The sequence below is a fragment of the Gracilinanus agilis genome, chromosome 2 (genome assembly GCF_016433145.1).
Source record: "Gracilinanus agilis isolate LMUSP501 chromosome 2, AgileGrace, whole genome shotgun sequence".
Taxonomy (NCBI): domain Eukaryota; kingdom Metazoa; phylum Chordata; class Mammalia; order Didelphimorphia; family Didelphidae; genus Gracilinanus; species Gracilinanus agilis.
The window spans coordinates 467,233,340-467,249,632 of record NC_058131.1 but is presented as its reverse complement, the minus strand read 5'-3'; the positions used below and the strand labels follow the sequence as shown (position 1 = coordinate 467,249,632).

At 35.9% G+C, this 16,293-nt stretch overlaps 1 protein-coding gene across 1 annotated transcript in view; it reads left to right on the top strand.

Moving 5' to 3' along the window:
* SLC38A6 (solute carrier family 38 member 6) overlaps positions 1 to 16,293 on the top strand; it is a 72,426-nt gene that overhangs the window by 5,650 nt on the left and 50,483 nt on the right. Inside the window, exons 2-4 of the mRNA XM_044664867.1 lie at positions 2,519 to 2,649; positions 4,683 to 4,756; positions 10,783 to 10,835. Coding sequence (XP_044520802.1) covers positions 2,519 to 2,649; positions 4,683 to 4,756; positions 10,783 to 10,835 — 258 coding nt within the window. The remainder of the gene's footprint in view (positions 1 to 2,518; positions 2,650 to 4,682; positions 4,757 to 10,782; positions 10,836 to 16,293) is intronic.

Here is a 16,293-nt window from a genome sequence, read left to right as displayed (position 1 = left end):
TTGTTTTCCTTTTCAATCTGGTCATTTCTGGTCTTCAGTTGACTTGCCTCACTTTCCAATTGTGAAATTCTGCCTTTTAAACTGTTATTTTCTTGCCAGATCTCTTCCATCTTTCTCATCATCTCAGATTTGAACTCTTCAATAGCTTGTGACCAGTTTTCATTATTTTTGGGAAGGTTTGGATGTGATTACTTGTTTGTTCTCCTCTGCTCTTTGCTCTGCTGTCTGGACTTTCTCTGTGTAAAAGTTGTTCAGTGTTACAGATTTCTTCTTGATGATCTTTCTCTTTTGGGGTTCTGGTCTCTGGCTTGCCATTGTTAGCCCTGTGCCCTCTCAGGTTTTTCCTCACACTCAGAGTCTGTTTGAACTCTCTAGGCTCCTGAAGTCTCAGATCTCGTTGTTCTCAGGGTCAAGCCTCCTGGTGGCCCCCTTGTTTGTTCCTCTGTCTGAGGCTCCTTTAAGAGTTTCAGGGCGCTGTTTCCACAGTCGTGCACAACCTCTGCACTGGGTCCTCACTCAAGGTCCACTCCTGTGCTCAGGATCTGAGTCCGCTCCTGTGCTCAGGATCCATGGACTCAAGAGTCTGCGCTTGCACCTGAGTTCAAAGTCCGCATGTGTTCTTTAGCCTCTTGGGGTCTTAAGTATTGCTTCTCTCAGGAACAGGCCCTGGTAACCCCAGGTAGCTGCCAAGGACTTAATGCGTGCCCCGAGCTTGCTCTAGCGTGCTGGCTTTGGCACTGTAGGTGGTGTGGGGTGGGGTAGGGGGTTACTCAACTTGCGTTTTAGTGAGAGCTATTTCACCCCCTTACAGCATGGAAATGCCCCAATTCCACGTACCTTCAATGCTGCACCCTGTTGTGGAGTCTCTTCATTCCCTCTGGATTTGTTTTTATGTCTTCTTGAGGAGTCCTATATGTTTCGGTTAGGAGTGGTTAAGCAGCTGCTTTTTACTCAGCCACCATCTTAGGCACATATATGTGTGAACTCATGCACACAGGAGACAGGCAAGGTGAAGAAACAGTTTACTGATAGACTGGTATCTCTGGAAAAAATCTTAATGGAAACATTAACCGTTCCCAAACCTTAAAGTTCTGGATAAGGGCATTATTATGTCATTTGATTTTGACTCTTCATCTCAGGTCCCTGCAAAAAATTATATTTGGTTTCTGGAGATTTATTACTTAAACCCTTTTTAGGAGAATACACTTTAAAGTTGGCCTATACCAGATTTGAAGAATTGAAATTTATTCTCTTAACCATCTTCCCTTCTATTTACTTAGCCTTTGAAATATCAGTTCAAGTTAATACTAGGGATTATTAATAGTATGACCAATGGTAAATAAGATGGTCTTAACTGTTTTTATATATGAGTTGTATTGATTTTTTTCATTCTTCTGAACTGTTTATTGCTTTTGTACCCTTAATGACTAGTTTTTAATGTGACCCACATTTTGTTTTTATGGGTGTCCCCAAAATGGTCTAGGTCAATTTTCTTAAAACCAATTCTCCTGAAACAACTGATAAGCTGATGATGCTGGAACAGTATCACCATTAAACTGCTAGGATAAGAAGCCAAGGATCTCCCCTTTCCCTAGGCTAAACTTAATTGCACATTTTCCACCGGACACTGAATACTATTTTTAGCTAATACTGACCCCTTCATCTTTACCTCTGCTGAAGGTAGCCCAAAGCCCTACTCCACTTTGATCCTTGGATCCACTACCCTTTATTCAACAGTCATTGGTTATGGAACATCTGTCATATCATTTTGCCTGCCAGACATTTAGTACCACTTGGCTTTTCCATCTGCCATGAAACTGAAGCCTCCTTTATGTGTTGTCTTATCCATTTGGCAAGTGAGCTCCTGAGAGCAGACTGTCTTGCTTTTTTTACTTAATTCTCCAATGCTAGCACAGTTCTTGGTACATAGTATTTACTAAATGCTTTTTCATTTATCCATCCCTCAGAATTGGTGAGGGGGGAAAAAAACTAAACAAACAACAAAACCAGTATGCACTTGGTGAGCTGGCACCCACAGAAGAATTTGTTTTGTGAAGCAAATTGGTTTTAGGTGATTGTCTTTCAATCTCTTTAGACCACAAAGACTCTCACAACCCTTAGTAATGAAAAGAATATACTCATAGCCAGTCTCCTAGAGCCACATTGAGCTATTAGTCTGACAGGTTGGGATAAGGGGAGAAGCAGGGAAATTAACCATGTTCAGATAGTTATTTCAAGCAGGATAGAAATGGGGCATATTGAGAGACTAGGATAAATAGTTTCAATACTGTTGAAAATATATACATTAGTGCAGTAATAGCTACAGGAAAGAAAATGTACATTTTCATTCAAATTTTTACCAAGCACCATAATATTCTTTTCAATTCAGGGAAAAATATTTGGAAAAATAAATTAGGATATCTGTACTAACTCCTAGTAGTAGTTCCTTGGATAGATGTGGCCTCCAGTAAGTTAATGCTCAAACTATTAAACTATTTTCTTTTTTTTTTGCTTATAGGGACTTCAGAATCATGAATCCCCAGGCATTTCTTTTAGTTTTGCAGTGTTTAATTTAATGAATGCCATTACTGGAAGTAGCATCCTTGGTTTGGCCTACATTATGGCCAATACAGGTATTATTATGTTTAGGTAAGTGTTCTTTTATTTGCTCCTATTGTCATTAATAATTAATTACATTAATAATCACTTATGTAAAACATCGTCAGATATTAGCCAAAATAAATTAAAGAGATTTGGCCATTGCCCTGGATTTTATATTAGGGGTACTGCCTATGTCCTCAAGGATAGGCTATAGGTGGCCCAGTATGGTTTTTGTGTAACTTCTTTACATATGAAACAAAATCTTCCTAATTCTGTATTAGAAATTTTTCATTTTACTCCCTTCACTGATACGGATTAAAATCAATGTCTTTTGTTCTTCTGTAAGTTTTTATGAGCTACTGTTTGTGGGGGGTGGGGGGAGAGGGGAAGTTATCTTAGGGATGAGCCTCTCCTAAATTAGGTAGGTAGATAGTCCAACAAAAATCAGATAATCTGAGCCTGTTATTTAAAGTCTTTCCATCTTGTCAGAACCTGCTTGGCTTTAGACTGGTAGCATAGCCTTTAAGAGCTCAGAATCATCTCCATAAATGAGATTTTAGTAGAAAAATTCATTATTAGTTTAATGGAATCTGATTTAAAGCAAGCTTTAAATCTATAGTCAAAAAAGGAAGAAAAAAAGCTTTACCCAGTAGCTTGAATTTTAATCTAAAAATATGACTAATACAAAAATCCTAATGAAAAGCTGATCCCTTCTCTCTTATACCTTAAAGAACTGATTCATTTTATATCATTGTAGGCAAACTGATCATGTTTTATCAGTCATTTAGATAACATATCAATTGAAAAAGGAAAATTAAGCATATAATCTCATTCTTCTCCTTACTGATCTTTTCCTCTGTAATCCCCTTCCCTTACTGACAGTCTCACATATTTCATTTTTTGGAAACAATCATGTAGTCTTTATTATAGAGGCTTTCCTGAAAAAAATTAATAATTTTTCAGTTATGAATTTAAAACAAAGCATTGAAAATGTAGTTCTACCTCCTATAACTTTTAGGGAAATTAATTTGTACTAATTGCCCAATTTCCTTAATTAATTTTGTTTTCATGTGAGAGATCAAATAGCTTCCATTATTTTGAAACAGGAATATTATAAGCCAGTCTTTAGACCAGACATAGTAATAAGTAAAATCTAGTTTTCAAACATTTTATTTTGTTAACTTGAAAAAAAGATGTATATTTAGTTTGGCCTCATCTGTAAATATGAGAAGCAGTCTATGTTAGTGGATACAGTGTCAGCACTGGAGTCAGGAAGACCTGGACTGAAGACTTACTTCGGACATGTGCTAGTTTTGTATTGTAGATAAATCACTTTACTCCTCAGAGACCCCAGATGGTTCTTTAAGACTCTAAATTATAGATGAGTGACTGATCTACATTAATAGAAAAAGTTTCCACATTAGTTTGCTTTGCACATTGATAAAATCACAGCTCGTGGCAATGTGTATGTGTGCGAGTGTGTGTATAAGGCAGGTAAGAAAGAATTCTGATTATAATGTTGAATACTTATGTGATTTGGAAAATTGTTAATAAAAGTAAAGTACTTTTGTTCTTCAAGTCATTAAAAACCTTTTGAGAGCTGTGGATGGTTCTCTCAGCCTAATTTTACATGACATCCCTTTTTGTTACTTATTAACATTGATGTTTATAGCAAGGTCAAGGGTTGACACAGTTTCTTCAGTGCCTTTCCAAGTGATCTCTTGTAAACAGTAGGGTGCTTCTTGGTACCTCCCCAAGAAAAACTCTTGGGGCAATAGTGCCTCATTTCTTAGCAAGTAGCTATAGGAGTTGGATATTTTATATTGATAAGGGAATTATGTATATAGAGTTTTTCAACTGCATCTGTCTTAAAAAGAAAAAATATATGAGTATATAATTAACTGGCATTTCAGATTATAATCTTTGAAGAAGATAGGATTTATAGATTAAATTTAGTGCAAGTAAGTTCAAAATGGGATTTTTATCTATAAGTAGAAAACCCTCAAGAATGTAGGGAATTTTTCTTTTGGAAGAGAGGACAAAAACAAACTTGTTTAACAGTGTGCTGTTTTATGTTTTAGTATCATGCTACTGATAGTTGCTATCTTGGCTTCTTCCTCGGTTCATCTTCTCCTTACTATGTGTATTCAGACAGGTGAGTAAAAAGAGTATATGCTTGTTATAGAATAAAGTAGCCATTAAGCTTGCCATTGATGAGATGAGCAGATCTAACAGGGAGGGTGAATTGAAGCTTCTCAGAAGGTCAAGATGAACAGTTTTAGTCCTGTAGAAAATACATCAATACAAAATGATGTCTTCAGAAAAAGGAGAAAACTAACATTATCATTTGTGCTTCAGCATATCTTTTTCAGGTTAGGGGATAATTAGCACCTGAACAAATGAAAATCAGATAGATTACTTAGCCTTTGGGCCTTTGGTGAAAAAATAGATGAATATTTATTCTAACCTTCACTTCATTGGCTAGCCATTCAGCAAACAAATGCCTTTGGGCATATAGAGGGGTAAAAAGAGTGAGCAAGTCAGTGCAAATATATCATCATAGCATTCTCTGCTCATAGTGGTCAGTAGCATCACCTTCATACACAAGAAAGTATAGTTCAAAGTCTAATTTCCTTTATTTTTAAATTAATTTTAAATAACTCTAGACCTGTGATTTCAGCTGTGTGGGGAACACCTAGGGTGGACCCTCGTTTTCTGATACAGATGAACATTTTATGTGTATTATATACTCTTTCAAATTTGTCTGGAGCACTGAGAGTTAAAGTAACTTGCTGATATGGTTATATATCTATTATGTGCCTGAGGAAGGACTTGAATTTAAGTCTTCTTAACCACAAAGCTGACGCTTTACTACACCATGTTGCCTTTCATTTTTATTACTTCATGTAATTATTATTCCTTAGTTTTGACAGTTTAGTGTAGACTCTTTAGCCTGTTGTAATGATTATGTATGTTTTTCAGATAATGAACAAATAACTTGGTTCAGCTAGCTGCTTCTTTATTAAAGTGTAGATTTCTCAACCTACACATACCAATTCATTTCTGGCAATTCTAAAAATCTAATACCTATCTATGTTGTTTTTCCTAATTTAGGGTATTATAAAGTAGAAGAAATCATTTTTTCTTTCCTTCCTAATCTCCTTTGCACTAAGTAACCTACTTGGGTTCTTTAACTGGCTTCTTCATGATCCTGTACAGACACTACTGCTTCCTTCTTCTGTTGATTGAATTCTTTCAGTTATTGTAAATGTACTCTACTGAGGTAGGCTTCTTCAAATATCAGTGATATCATAAAAATCTTTATTTGATTATTTAAAAAGTTTCTTTTATTAGAATTATAATACCTGGTTGTAACTTGTTAGTCAGGCAAAGGATTATATAGACCGTTTAGAGTTAATTTTGTCATAAATTTTCATGAGGTTAGTAGTATGGAGAGTTTTTCATTCCTTTTTTTTTTTTTCTGGAAGCAAAGGGCTTCATTCTCCAGCCAGGGACATAATCTGCAGGTCCTGTACTTTGGACTCTGAGTCTCAAGACATTTTTCCAGGTTTCTAATTGGCAGATGAATTTTGCATCAGTCTTAAGATAGTATTAGAATTGTTTGCTATACAGAGTTCAGATTGTAGATGGAACACTTTTTTTTTTAGAGCTCAGTATAAGCTTAGCCCTCATACTGCTGAACAAAGAAAACAGATTTCTCTCTTACACAAGGCAACATTTGGTTCATTATCTAATAGGTAACTCTGTTAGCAGATATCTTCTTTTAGTTATCTTTGGTGCTGAGATCATTTTAAAGTCAGTAGAAGAAGGGATACTTATGCTCAGAGTTTTGTACAATACAATGGGAGAGGCAGAATACAAAAATACCTATAAAAAAAGCAACAGAAAATAAAAATAATCTTCTGTTATGTAGAGACTTATGAATAGTGCAACATTACTCGTGAAACTAGAGGTGGAACTAATCTGGAAACATGGTATGAATGAGGTAAGACTTGAGAATTTTATTGAGGGCAGGCGTACATTTTGACTGAGAGGCTTGAAATCATTGTTCAAGACATAGGAAATGGCAAGTAAAAGAAAGGAAATGGTGAAGTGAAAGATCAGGGCAGTTCGGTAAACTTTCTAAAGACTAGAGTCAGAATTTTTAATTTTTATATGAGGTCATAATCTAATAGATACATAAATTTAGAGTTGGAAGGGACATTAGTGGTCCTCCAATATAATATCTTCATTTTACAGATGGCACTGTAGGGATTATGTAGGGATTATGCTATTTACCCAAAGTCTTGCAGGTAATGGATGCTAGATACGGGATTCAAATTCAAATCATCCTTCATAGCTACTGTTCTCTATGAGAGCCATTGTAGGATTCCAAATCATTGCTCAGAATGTTTCAGACATAGAAAAGTACTTCTATTTTTTTTTAATTCTGAAGAAGTACTTTGACAGTGACTAAAAGACAACATGTTCAAAACAGTTCCCAAGGAAAATGATTCTTCCTTTTAAAATAGGATACAATGAAGATGGAAAGATTGGAGTCCATGGTTTTAGGAAAGTAGTTAATGGGTTGTCTAAACTTGTGATATTGAAGATTAGCAAGATTGTGATGAGATACAAAGGTTACCAGGTAGCAAGATTCAGGGATGAATTACATGGATGAAATTGAGGGTCATTGAGGAATTCAAGATTACCAATCTGGATGACTGAGAAGATACAAAAAATTATTTGAAAAGCAATGAAAAATTGGGCATTAGGGAACATTCTTTTAGACATGTTTATGTGGCAAGGGATATAGTATATAGGTATATGTGGATATAGATATATGTGAGGTAGTCTACAGTCAAAAGCTAGAGATCTCAAGGTTTTCCATATATTTGGAAATTGAAAAGTTCAATAATTAGTTTGCTCAGGACCCATAGTTAGATGGTGAAAGAAATACAACCAGAAATTAAAAGAGAAGATGTGGTCAGAGAAGTAAGAGAGCTTCTAGAAATTATAGTGTACTGAAGATGAAGTTTATGTATTTATCAAAGTTGAGCCAGTAACTAACAGCGTTGAAAATAGTAGAGGTCACATAGTAATTAGCTAATAAGTGTTTGATGAATTAATGAATGAATTAACAATTTTAGATAATTGTCCTTTATGGTTGATTTGTAACTAAAAGGAAACAAGATGGTTTGGAAAACATGACAACTAGAGGAATTTTGAAATAATAAGGGAACATTCCACACGGCCAACTTTCTGAGGGTTGAACTATATTTAAATAACTTATGTTTCTCAACCCAGATCCAAAGATAATATTACTGCTGCTGAGAAGCTCGAGCTTTGTACTTCACCCAGGGTTTATTAATTGTCCTTTTTCATTGAAGGAAAAATGCAGAATAGACAGTAACTAGATGGAAATATTCCACATGTTCATGAGAAGCAGCTTTCCAAATGTTCCTGTGAAGACTTAACTCTTTGCCAGACCAAAATAGCCATGACATATGCCTCAGTGGCACACTAAATAAGATTTTCTCTCTTGTTTATTTGATTAAGATTTTCAGACTTTCAGACTCCTCAAAACACAACATTGATTTGTCTAATATAAAAAATATATATATATATGTAAAAGGTTTCCTAAAATAGATTCCTCTCACATGTTGATGATTGATTCCAGTTATTTATTTAACATGGGTTGTGCCAGGTACTGCTAAAATGAGTTCCTGTAAATGATAAAAATAATTCTGCCTTTCAGATCGTTTCTGCACTATAGGACATGCTATTAGAGAGGATAATCATTCCTTATATTGTTTTGATGTTTCTCAATATGCTTATTTCTTCATAAGTCGGCTTTAATAATAGCAACCATATGGAGGAAGGGGAGGGACAAGAAGAAACAAATGCCTAACAGCAATAAAACAAGAAAAATTACAGTAAATAGCCTTAGAAAGTCAAAATTGTATTTAATTGAATGTTCTTTTAGGATGCAGATGAGGTGGGAGGTTGAGTTTGTTAACATTTAACAGGATTTTTTATAGAGCATGTCAGCATCATATCATTAATAAGTAAATACATGGAGATATTTCACTTAATTTATGACTTAGGAGTGTTAAGCATAAAAATCATTATTTATGTCTCAGACATAGAAAAGTGGCCACAATGTGCAGTTCCAAAGTGCCCATATGTAATCACTAGACAGATGTTTTAACTAGAAGTTCAGCATTCTGAATTGAGAATGGTGCTCTACTCTTAGACTTGGAACATACTATATACTCTGATTCTTTTTTGTTGATCTCAAATTGAGTCATCTTATAGGATCACAGAATTTTAAGAGATACAAGACCAAATTTAGAGATTATCTAATCTAATATGTAGATGAGTATCTAAATACCAGAAAAGATTAACTCATTTGCCCCTAAATTACACATGCAAGACTGCATGGCCACTGCTATTAAAGATATTTTGACATTTTGCAGTTAATGATCTTCTTAGCTTTGAGAGGATTAAGAAGTTATACCTTAAGAAACTTAGAGAATTGGAACTGCAACCCATATCTCTTTTCTCCAAGACCAGTTCTATTTATAAAGTACAATGTACTTCAGACTAGATTATTCACAAACAACTAGAAACAATTATTATTGCTGTAGTGTGCCCCACCCACATCTTTTGAAATTGCTAGAATTTGCGTAGGGAATATAAATATAGTTACAGCATTTCTAGAAGTGATTAATTATCTCTTGAGAAGTAAAAATTATTATTTTAATTTTTAGATAGAAAAAATGTTTATTTTTTTGTAATTAAATTATAGCTTCATACCTTTTAATGAAGATATTTGCTCATCTTTTTACTGATGATAAATGTTTGTTTAGCACCACAATTTTAAAATAACCAAACCATACATAAATTTTTTTGATAAACTTATCCAAATAACTTAGATATTTTATTGACTGACTTTAAAACTGATAACTTTGGAAGCAGAAAGTTATAGTACTCAATTGAACAAACATTTTCAAAGTTCCTAATATGTTTAAGGCACAGAAGATTCAAAACAAAAATGAAATAGTTCTTACCTTGAACCACATTAAATTCTAATGATATAATGTGAAGGGGGTACAAAACTTTTAATGTTAGATAATTTGAGGAGGAAGAAACTTTAACATTTGGAGAAAACCTTATAGGAAGTTTAGAACTAGGAAAGGCCATAAAAATTGTTTAGTACAACTCTTTCATATATGAGAAAACAGAGGCACAGGTCTTCTGGATACTACTGTAGTTTACTTTCTACTATATCACACTCTCTCACTTTAACTTAAAAATATTTTTATAGTTCCTTGAGGTGTTTAAAAGACTATATTATTTAACAACTTACAAAATAAACAACTTAAGGTAATTGTTTTCCTGTAATAAGAGTTTTTGGAAAGCCTACACTCAAAATCTTTCCTTACAGACCATCTACAAGTAGTATTATTATGTTATATGAAAGAAATACATCATTATTATTATTATCCCATGACCAGAAAAAAAATTCTTTGAAAGTACAGCAAGACTTTGTTTATTTGATTCAATCTCTCCAGGTCTTCAGTTTCCAAATCCTGTTTCCTGTATAAGTTTACTTAGTGAAAATATTACAGTGGATTTTTCAGCCTTAGAGATCAATGGTCACTTTTTGCATTTGTCCCTTTTTAAATTTACTATGGGGTAATTTATTGACAGGACTTGCCCATTGTAGCTAGTGTACTTCTTAGTCCTTTCTTGAAGTGATAGCTTAATTTACAAGATTTTAAGGCAACCTCTGATATCTGTTTAGGCTCCAGTTTTATATGACCTTCCAAAACCTTTTCAGTTTGAAGTTTCAAATCCAAAAGTAACAATATCAGGACTAAATTTCTTCAAATTCAACAAAATTTAATTATATGATATTCTCAAAGATCTCTGTTATATATTCTCAAATCAAACAATGTCTATTACCTGGAATGTAAGGGTACAAAACATCTCTCAGGAAGAACTCTCCTGTGTTTGATTGATTCCAATTATTCTGGACCCATGAGAATTATTATATAATTTACTTAAATTATAAAGTAAATTTTGGATAAAATCATATATTATGCATTAAATATTTTTACAGTTTTTTTAATATAGGTGATTAAAAATATTGCTATTCTTTTTTTCTCTTGACAGCTGTTACGTCTTATGAAGACCTTGGTCTTTTTGCATTTGGATCATTTGGGAAGGTAACTTTTTTTTCTCCTGACTGTTGACCAAACCCAAACTGAATAATATTTTCCTCTATTTCTAATTAAGAGAATGATCAGTGAAAAGCAGTTCATCAAGAAGTTAAAAATTAGGAGAATAACAGGGTGCACATGGGAAACAAAAGAAGAATAAAAAGGAAGACTGTATTAACCAGAGGAAAAAATTACATAAGTGACTAACAACCTAGTTGGTCTTGATGAATTCAGATCAGATGATCAACACCTGATCCAGATGAACTGCATCTTAGGGTACTGACAGAAATGGCAGATCTGATTGCTAAGTCAGCATTAGTGATATTTGAAAGGTCTTAAGTATGACCTTTATGACATAAGCCTGGAGAAGGGCAGATGTCCTGGTTTTTAGAAAAGGGAAGAGATTAGAATCTTCAAACTATAGGCCAATGAGCTTGACTGATTTCTGAGAAAATTTTAGAATATGTCATTAAAGAGGGGGCAGGCAGGTATTTGCAGAAGACAGAAACAAAAGTAGGTGATTGGATGAAAAGTGTGGCATGATTTTATAAAAATGTCAGAAGTGCTAAAGTTCAGAGTTGAGATGTGGTTTGCTAGTGAAACTCAAGAAAACCAAAAGTTTTGGGGGATTTTTAAAGCTATTTTGGAGGAAAGAAAAAGATAAAAGAGGAGATAAGACAGACATTTGGAATGGATAGGGTGATGAAGACTGACAGTAGAGAGAAAGCAGAGGTGCTTATGTCTTTGTTTGCTTCTTCCAGTGAGTATGTCCTTTGAACTGGAAATGAACGAACAAAAATGTCTTTTTAGGAATTGATGCCCAAGACAAATGAGATAGTAAGTGAGCACGTGATTGCCTTTAATGATTTTGTCATTTAGTCCAAATAAGAGCTAACATTTATTTAGTGCTTACTATGGCCAGGCACTGTGGTAAGTGCTTCACAATTATTATTTGATTTTCACAGTAGTCCTGAAGAGTGGTACTATCATCATCCCCATTTTACGGATGAGGAAACTGAGGCAAACAAGTTAAGTGACTTATTCAGGGTCAGCTAGTATTTGTTTGAGTTTTGTAAAGATGATTTTGGGGAGTTCCAAAGATGTTATTTGGATGGACAGGCTTGTGAGTGTGATAAGCCTATGTAGGGAACTATTCACCTGTACTTAGAGGGCAATAAGAGGGTATCTCTGTGACTAATGTAGCAGACAGAGATGGACAGAGTCAGTGCCCAGCTAGGGGTTTCTTTGGGTTTGAGGTTAAATTGTTTTCCAGGACTTAACTTAATTGCCTGGACCCCAAGAAATCCTTGCTGAACCCAACCCTGTCAGGGAAAGACTGAATGACTAGCAGCCTTGGACTTTGTGTAGCAAAAGCTTGCTAGATAGTCTCCCCCAATTCCCTTTTCTTCCTTTATTGTCACTGTGTCCCCAAAGAAGCTTTATCTGACTGCTAATTCGATAACAAAATTAATTTATTATGTTGAAGTGTCAAGGATGGGTGAGGTGAGTGGGGTTAGGTAGTCCTGCCCTGTCACACAACAGTTGAAGTCCTTGGTACCTGGCCAAGCCTTCTGACCTTGGCCAGGAGTTTTCACTCTCTCTCCTCTATCTGCTAGCTAAACTACAGACAGTAGGTTTATGAGGGTCTCTCTTAAATTGGCACAAGACAGGACAGTGAGTCTTCAGGGTTGGCCCAGCAGGCTGGTTGGGTTCACAGACCCCTGCCAGCCACTGGCAGATGTCTAAGTTCTTCTGTTATGATATAGTTAAGAAGCAGGAAACCAACAAGTCTTCCAGGAAATAGAAATCCAGGAAAACCCTCAGGTAGTCTTGGTAGACTCCAGAGGTCGGGTAAAAGTCCTCCGTCTCCTTCAGAGTCCAGAGACAAAGCCCCTTCTAAGGTTCTTTTCTCCCACAAGCCTCTGCTTCTCCTTTCAACCTCTGCTCCTATCACTCAAGGTTGCTTTTCCAAAATTCCAAACCTTCTCTGTGCCAACTATTCCTTATAGTCTGGATTTGAATTTGATTCTTCTTAGCTCCAGGCCTACTACTCTATACAATGAACTATATATCCTTACATTTTGAAAGAAATGACAACAAGCTTATTTTAGTAATAACTGAAAGATCATTGAGAATGGGAGAAACACCACTGAGCTGTAGGAGAAAATATTACTGATTTTCAGAGAAAAGAGAAATGATTCAACAGACTATAGACCAATGAGCCTAATTTTGAGTCCAAGGGAAATGCTAGAATAAATCATTTAAGAGGTAGTTAATGAACATCTAATGATGTATTATTTACAGAAACTGAGTGGACTTCATCAAGAACAAATCATGTCCAACCAACTTTCTTTTTTACTGACAATTATTAAGCTAGTAGATCAGGTGATGGCTGTGGACATAGACTGCTTAGATATTAGCATACATTTGATAAAGTATTTTATGCTACTTTTGTAGAAAAGACAGTAAGGGACTAGATTAATTACAATTAAATGCATTTAGAAATTGTGGAATGGCCAAACACAAAAAGCAGCCATTCTGTTCTTTGTGGTTCAGTGTTAGTTTGGCTGACCATCTGCAGTTGAGTACTGCACAGCTCTGTGTTTGACTTTTTAACATTATCAGTGACTATGATGGAAGATTAAATGTCATACTTACCACATTTGCAGATAATATAAAGCTGGCAGGGATAAAAAGCTCACAGGGTGGCAGTCAGGTTCCATTCTTATGTGAATCAAATAAAGTAAGTTCAGTAGGGATAAATGTAAAGTCTTATATTTAGATACAAAAAGTCAGCTAAACAAATATGGAATGGGAGGTGCTTGAAGAGTGATATAGTAGATAGAGAATTGGTCTCAGAATCAGGAAACCTGAATTTAGTTTCTCTCAGGCCTCTTAACACATTCTGACTGTGTCACTCTGGGCCTGTCCCCTCATTAATTAATACCCCAAGCAACCCTTTAAGATTATGAGTTGACTTCTGGGGTAAGATGGCAGCAGAGTAGAAGCAGCATGCTTAACCCTGTAAGGGTGAAAAAAGGGTTTTATGGGTTCATTATATTAAAGATGGTCGCCAGAGGATTGAACTATTATCAATCCTCAATTAAGAATAATCTCAAATCAAAATTGACTTTAATGGAAGTTTATTTACATGAGAGGAGAGAGAGGAAGAAAATAAGAATCTATCTCACAAATTAATCCAGGTAGATCTTAACCCTCAGCCAAGGGTTAAAGGGCCTGAGGCCTGGAGGTGAATGGAGCAAACTTCATTCACAGAGTCTATAAAAGGAAGTTTCTTAATAGAAGTTCAGGAAGATTCAGTCTTTAAACTCACCATGTGGAACACTCTCAGTCACGAACCAGCAAAGCTCCCTCAGGTCCCCTTCACCAAACCAAAAGCAGCCTCACTCACTCAACTCCCTCTTTTAGAGGGGTCACATATGCGTCACTTCCAGTGCCTTCCCCTAGCCTGCATGTCCAATCACAATAGACGCTTTCTCATAGAAAGTGTAGGGGGTGGTCGGTTGATTCTGATTCTTTACTTACACTAGCACACATGAGTTAGGACCTCCCAGAATTGGAAGGTACTCTCACCTTTGGTTATTAAATCTAAAGTTGGGCAGTGTAGACTTAATCTAATTATCACAACCCACACAGATAGGACTCCTCAAGAGGACATAAAAACAAATCCAGATGAACGAAGGGACCCCACAACAGGGCACAGCATTGAAGGTATGTGAGATTGGGGCATTTCCATGCTATAAGGGGGTGAATAGCTCTCACTAAAACATGAGCTGTCTCGCCTCCCCCCTACCTCCCACCAACCACCTATAGTGCCAAAGCCAGCACACAAGAGTTTGAGCAAGTTTGGGGCATTCATTAACTTCTTGGCAGCTAGCTGGGATCACCAGAGCCTGCTTCTGAGAGCTGCAAGACTTAAGACCTCAAGAGGCTAAAGAATGCATGGACTTTGAATACAGACCTTGAGTGCAGGCTCAGACCTTGGGTGGGGACCCTGTGCAGAGGAGTGCATGACTGTGGAAGCAGCACCCAGAGACTGTTAAAGGAACTTTGGACAGAGGAACAAGCAAGGGGACCACCAGGAGGCTTGACCCTGAGAACAGCTAGACTTGAGACCTCAGGAGCCTAAAGAATGCAGACCAACTGTGGCCGCGAGGATAAAGCTGACAGGGCACACGGCACTGTGACTCAGACAAAAACTGCTCCATAGCTCAATAGGATAGGCAGAGAGCCTCTCTGCCTCACCCAGACTTCTGACTGAGAAAGAAATAATAATAATAATGGCAAGCCAGGCACAAGATCCTCCAAAATGAAAGATCAAGAAGAAATATTTAACACTTGACAACTTTTACACAGAAAACATCCAACAATAGAGTAAATAGCAGAGGAGAACAAACAAGTAATCACATCCAAACCTTCCCAAAGAAATGAAAATTGATCACAAGCTCTTGAAGAGTTCAAATCTGAGATCATGAGAAAGATGGAAGAGATTTGACGAGAGAAATAGGAAATAACTCAAAAGGAAATTAACAGGTTAAAAGACAGAACCTCCCAATTGAAGAAAGATGCCCCCAAATCAAATGAAACAATAAGCAAATTGGAGGAAACCATGAAAAACAGACCAAATCGAAAAGGAAAATCAAAAGATTATAGCAGAAAACCAGTCTTTAAAGACCAGAATTGGGCAAGTAGAAGCCAATGATTTCTCAAGACAGCAAGAACAAATAAAACAAAGTCAAAAGACTGATAAAATAGAAGGAAACATGAAATATCTCACTGAGAAATTGACAGATCAAGAAAACAGGTCTAGAAGAGACCATTTGAGAATCATTGGTCTTCCTGAAAAAAAAAAAAAAAACAACAGAAATTAATAGAAATTTGGACTCCATACTACAAGAAATTATCCAACAAAAGTGCCCTGATGTTCTTCAACAAGAGGGTAAAATAGACATTGAAAGGATCCATAGATAACCCTCTACACTAAACCCTGAAAAGACAACTCCCAGGAATATAATAGCCAAATTCAAGAGCTTCTAAGTAAAAGAAAAAATTTTACAAGAAACCAGAAAGAGACAATTAACATATCAAGGAGCACCAATCAGGATCACACAGGATCTGGCCGCCTCCATAATAAAAGACTGCAAGGCTTGGAATATGATATTCAGAAAGGCAAGAGAACTGGGTCTACAACCAAGGATCATCTACCTATCAAAACTGACTATATACTTTCAGGGGAAAGTTTGGGCATTCAACAAGATAGAAGATTTCCAAGTATTTACACAGAAAAGACCAGGGCTAAATGGAAAGTTTGATATCCAACCACAAAAACCAAGAGAAACATGGAAAGGTAAATAAGAAACAGAGGGGAAAGAAAGAAAACTCTTATTTTTAAATTTGCCTCTTTAAGGGCTTCAATAAGATCAAATTAGTGTAATTTTCAAAA